The 6,000-nt window shown below is 43.7% G+C and overlaps 1 protein-coding gene across 3 annotated transcripts in view; it reads right to left on the bottom strand.

Annotated features, from left to right (window-relative positions):
- Positions 1 to 3,915: 3,915 nt before the first annotated feature.
- The window catches only part of RNF19A (ring finger protein 19A, RBR E3 ubiquitin protein ligase), an 86,919-nt gene continuing 84,834 nt past the window's right edge, over positions 3,916 to 6,000 (bottom strand). For all 3 annotated transcript variants that reach the window (XM_073550448.1, XM_073550446.1, XM_073550447.1), the window contains one exon: positions 3,916 to 5,906. In XM_073550448.1, coding sequence (XP_073406549.1) covers positions 5,243 to 5,906 — 664 coding nt within the window. In that variant the 3' untranslated portion in view covers positions 3,916 to 5,242. The remainder of the gene's footprint in view (positions 5,907 to 6,000) is intronic.

Here is a 6,000-nt window from a genome sequence, read left to right as displayed (position 1 = left end):
ATTACATCCGGCCTCGTGCATAAAAAGTGGCGATCTGCTTTTAGTCTTGTTGCGATCCGTAGTGCGGCCTCCACTTCATGCCCAGAGAGGAGTCATTATTCTGGTTCCTCTTCCGGCCTGTAAATACTTCTTGTCGCTCTACAGGAGATCGTTCTCTGGAGCCGACGACTTGTACAGTAGTGAGAGATGATTGTAGCGTTTGTTTACATGGATTGCTTACAGCGTATTTATCACACCAGAAACTTATTAAAATATATTAAATATTTTTTCATTCATGAAACTGGAGTACGACCATTATTTTTGTATCATTATCCCAAACTTCTGGTAGGTCCTAAATAAAAAATATACATTGTGAAGGATCAGGTGATCCCATCTTGCTGGGGGGGGGGGGGGGGGGGGATCATCATGGGGCCCACACCCCTTTAGTATTAATGTATAGGCTAACAAATATGCTATACACACACGATGTGTCAGCACAAGGCAATTAAAGAATACATGAAATCCAATATTGCAATAAAAATTAAAAAAACGTAAGATTTTTGGGTAACATTTTTTCATCAAATAGCACAAAAGCCATCCAAACCCGACAAGGTGTGCTGAAATATGGATGGTCCCCATCACTAATGTCCTGCCTCTCCACATGCCTTGCCAGGAAGTGAAAGGAAACTTGTAATTGGGAAAATACGGGTGCTGAGCCCCGGAGGGGACCACCCTGCTCCCCCAATGTGAACTACAAAAAAATAAAGGGCCCAGACCCCTCAATATGCTGACACAGTGTAAGTATATTGGCCACATAGCAAATTTGTGCACCTCTTTTTCGTGTATGTACATTGGAGGTTGTGGCCCCCTCCAGGGCTCAGCACCCTTATCCATCTTTACAAAACAAGGTTTAAAATACGAGCTGCAGCTTTTTTTTTTTTTTCCTCTTCTTTTACTTCCCCAGTTCAGATGAGGCCTGGCTTGGCATAAGGATGGGTTGGACATTAATGATATGGACCACACATAAAACGGTACACCTTGATCTGGTTGGGTGGATTTTGCAGTTTTTTAGCAAAAAAAAAGTACTGTACGTTTTTAGGGTGTATAGAAATAGTGGAATTCATGTATCGCAGGGTCACCACAAGTTGCCCCTACTGCTCCACCTGTGCTGGAGCTCCAGCAGGAGACCCCGTAGTCTTAACAATTTCCTAGTATGGTGGAGACCAAGGCGAGCCACTGTTTTTCCCTGAATTTTGCTGAATAGTATTTATCAGGACCTTTAAATCGGTTTACCGTAGAAACAGACATCCCATTGGACCACCTGTATTGCGGTGTTATCGGTATGGAAAAGTTGGGAAAATATGAAGGCAAAGGGTTTTCAGACTCGAGGATCCATAATTATCTTTTTCCTCCTTTTTTCCTTTGGGGAGAATAAAAAAAGCTGAGGTTTCCCAAGGTGTGAAGGAGAGAATGGTTAAAGAAATCATTTATTAACCTAAGCTTGTAATATATGTGGTGTGGCAAGATGGCGTCAACATCCTGGAACCACACCTTCCTTGGAATGTGAGGTGGATACACTGAAGACCATATATGGAACGGACCTAACTGACTGATATAATGGCTGAAGTTGTGTAATGCCCTCTTCCTGCCCGTTACATGATCTTTTGTTTGTACTAATAAAGTTCAGTGCTTTGCCAGCTTTTGCCAAGAGAGGAGCACCCATCTGACCTTGTGTCCGATGTATTTTTTCTATGCATGCACTTGGCTCATATTTATTAGGTCAGGGGCAGGTAATCACTAAGATCTCACCTTAAGCCATCACCCCAGCAAAGGTGTACTACAGCTTCCCACATTGGCACCTGTTAACCCTTCACCTAAGAACATAATTCGGCAGCATAATGGTGGGGGGAAGCGATGGTAGAGTGTGGACGTCAAAAGTCTGAAATAACAAAAAGAGAATTGACTCTTAAATGCGTTCCTTATACATTTAGGAATGGGCACGTCACCACGTCCTACTGCTGGCATTACGAATCCTATTTTTTTTTTGTGGCAGCAGCAAACTTCCCTTATTGCACAGAAAGTCAGCCACAACGTGAAGACTGTAGATTCCTACTGGTCGCAGGGTATGTATTCATCACTGTACATATTACACCACATCCAAAATGCCCAGGGTACAACCTGAATTCCTGGATGAAGGCCCTAAATGTCACAGGACATTGCCCGGAGATTACGGGATAATGGGCCCAAGTGGTTCAGTTTCTGCAATACCGCCCATCACAGATGACCCCAAGACTTGTCTATTATTTATTGACCCTGAACAATACCAAAGGACTGTAGATGGATTATTCCTGACTTGGCTCCTGTTTACTGCCCAAAAAGATGTGGCCACACATTGGACGTCGTCAGAGAGTATCAAATGGAAATCGGAGGTAAACCTTTCCTTTGCCTTAAAAAAGAAAATTTTCCATAAACGCCATAAATGTCCTGGAACAAAAAAAATAAACAAAGTTTAAGGAAGATGGATTGATTCCACCCTGACTGCCTGTTTGGAGGGTGCACAGGGGTGGGGCGGTGGCCAATGGGGGGATAAAGGGAGGAGGGACTTTTGGGCCACTTTCTTCTATGTGATCTTTGAACCTGCCCTTTATCAACCTGCCCTTTATCAAATATCATTAAACAAACAGACATGCAGCAATGACTATGGTTTAACTTTAGTTTACTTGGTTCGATTATCCGTTTGTGATATTCTATTCAAGCTCTCTTTATCCATTCTACATTACCTTTAATACTGTTGCTATCATACGTTTACATTCATTACTGGTAATGATTTATTTGCAGTGTGTGATCCTTCACATCTCCTCAATAAATGTTATTTGTTTTAAAAAAAAAAAAAAATCTGCAAAGGGTGGAATTAGCTATAAAGATCCTTACACACGCCAAAATTAAAGTAGCCATCTAATATGGGGTGGGCTCCCTCCCGCAAAGGTCTCAGGACTCCGACCCCACGATCAAGAAGGATTTTAAAAGGCTAAAACCTATGTTAAGTTGCACTTTAAAGCACCACTGCAGCATTGTTTTGCTACTGCAGTGGTGCCACTAATCTAAGTTACCTGTCTGTAGTCTTCTACTTACTAGCAGCCACAGTCATCTGCTCTTAGCGCCGCTCCAGTCATTTTGTGACCCAGATGTAACTTTTCAGTGTAAGTGTGCGAGAGCCACGACAAGGCGAAAACAAGCCGGTCTTAGGCCTTCTTCACACATCCGTTTATGTCCGTATGCGGCCCATTTAAGGACATACGCACACCCATTGCATTCAATGGCTGTCAAGTTTTTCACACAGACTGTGTCCATGTGAAAAACCAGCAGGAATGTCATTTGTTTTAAGGGGGGGCATATTTTTTTGCACAGTGAGGACACATTGCACGCCACACAAGTGCACACGGATGACATTTGTGTGTCATCAGCTTGATACATACAAACACCTAGAAATAAGAGGTACGGTTTGTGCTGCTCCGAGGCACCAGCAGCTCTCATCATTGTCTCCTGATCGCGCAGAGATCAGTGCGACCAGGAGACAATGGCGAGAGTTGTATTCAGCAGCAGCTATATAATTCCTGTGTAAAATTAAGATTTAAATTTTAAAAAATGGCTCCTGTTCAATTTTCATAACCAGCAGAGGGAAAGCCACTCTGGAACAAGGGGCAATACCCCATAAGGTTCCCAGGCTATTAATAACAGCTTATAGCTGTTTGCTTAGCCTTTCCTGGTCAATTTACTGGGGACCCCAGAAAAAAAAAATGACATGAAGTCCCCCTAAAAAAACCAAACCAGCAAAGGCTAAAGAGACATCAGAGGGTTGATATTAATATCATATTCTTATTATTTTTGCTTTTCCTTAGCACCAACGCAGCAATGACATCTGAATGAGAGGCGGTGGGCGCTCAGCACAGACACATTTATTCTTTATGCATTTTACACGCATCTTTAGAAGCAAAATAAAACAAATATACAAATACAGGAACAAGCTTCGTCCAATGGAACTGGCACTAGTGTTAGAAGCGGATTAAACGTGTGACTGGAATCATAATATTGGACTGCGGCACATGGCATGACGTCTTTGCGGCACTCCGGCACAATCATTAGCACCTTCTCGGCAGCACATACAGAGACCAGAACGACGACTGTTTCAATACCAACAACTGTTTTGCATTGTCAAAGTGAATTACATTGCACAGATTAACAGTAAAGGTTCTATGGCCACCGTCTGGACTCGGAGACCTTAATCCCTTGCTTTGTATGACAAAAGTATAAAACTAGATCACAGTCATATTCCACATCCACCCGGTATACGACGTGTGCAGCTCCTGCACTGTGCTTTATTTGCAATTGTAGGTGTCAATGTACAGATTTCCTCTGAAGCCTGAGTGAGTCTTTGGTAGGTGAATACGTTTGTATTAATGACATACATTAATAATGATCTACCACAGTCATTGGCCTGGAGAGTATAATCTAGTCCTCAGGTGGCCATAGAGGACTACGCAAAAAAAAAAAAAAAAAAAAAAAGCTTAACAAAAACATTTAGTATAAATTCTCATGACCAGGCACTTATAACCCAGTCTTTGCTGAAGGCACCAAAAAATGAGAGGGTGGGGTGGTCTGCTCCCAAATAATGACAGGTGTCACTAATCTGCCCCCCGCGTTAAGTCCAACTAGCGTCACACAGACTCCATTTTGTCTTCTGATGCCGAATGTGGATCAATTTTTATTCTCAACTTTTTGTGGAAAAGAAAAAAATTATATATATATATTAAAAAAAATTCCAATAACGTTAGCTCAAAGCTTGACTGATTTGTCAGCCCTTCTAACTTTCCCCTGCCTCCAGATTTTGGAATGAAGTTACTTAGTGATTGCAATTATAACCCTGTTATAGTAACGCAGACAGCGCCATCTTCACAGGACGTTGTGTGGCGACCCTCAGGGGCGGCCTCTTCGCTGAGCACACAAGCCCTCAGGGGCGGCCTCTTCGCTGAGCACACAAGCTTGCTGTACCATCAGGTTTGGCAGATAACCCTTTTCGCTGGGGCATCCTGTAAACCTCCAGGTCGCTGTCATCATACATGTGGACACAAGCTTTCCAAAATCAATGCTGGAAGGATTTACGCTCTTTATTATGGTTTCCCCGAGTGGCTAGCCAATGCTTTGCAAAGCTTTCCATGTGAGCAGAACTGGTTAGTGGTAGAGTAGTATTGCAGCATTATCGGGCCTAGATGTCTGTCTGGATTGCACAGTTCGCTTCGGTTGTCGGCTCAGTCTCGGTGTCAGTTGTCTCCCCTTGGTTGGGTAAGCCCTGGCTGACACCCTCCTCTGCTATATAACTCAGCTGAGGGATGTCCGTGCAAGGAACGGGGATGTTCACAACTGCGACACTACCAGGCTGGGGAGAATTTTCCAGCCGGTCGTTTTCCACTTCGGGAAGTGGACTGACTGTAACAAAGCGAGTGTGATACTCATTGGAACCATGGCTGCAGGAGGTTTTCATGCTTTCCATATCGGAGCAGCTAAATTCTGAGAAATGACTAGAGTGAGAGTCTGCCACGGACGGTAAGCTGTCACTAAGAGAAGGGGAGTCACATTCACTGGAATGAGTGCTCTGCTGCTCCAGGAGCTGAGCGTCCATGTCCTCTCTCGTCTCGTTTATCTTGGTGCTACTTTTCTTTCGTAGCTTGCCTTTGCATTTCTTCCCTGCTGTATTGTCTTTGGACCATTTGGTGGAGCTGCATTTGCTTTCTGCTTGGCAGGCTGTAGAGCCACCAACGCTGCTCCGACCCGGGGCGCTGCCATCGTCAACACTACTGCTGCCGCTGTGGTGCCTGAATTTGGCTGGTTTGGACTCAATGTCCACTTGAACTTCCATACTGTTACCTTCCCTGAAAATAATGACAGAAGAGAGGATTAGATCTGAAAAAAACATTATTAATTATAAAGCTGCCTGTTGTGCCAGGCACCGTTCTTCAGCACAGA

Source organism: Dendrobates tinctorius, unplaced genomic scaffold (assembly GCF_039654945.1).
Source record: "Dendrobates tinctorius isolate UK_male_01 unplaced genomic scaffold, ASM3965494v1 ptg000165l, whole genome shotgun sequence".
NCBI classification, from domain to species: Eukaryota; Metazoa; Chordata; class Amphibia; order Anura; family Dendrobatidae; genus Dendrobates; species Dendrobates tinctorius.
The sequence above is the reverse complement of the archived record's forward strand: the minus strand, read 5'-3'. Positions and strand labels throughout refer to the sequence as shown.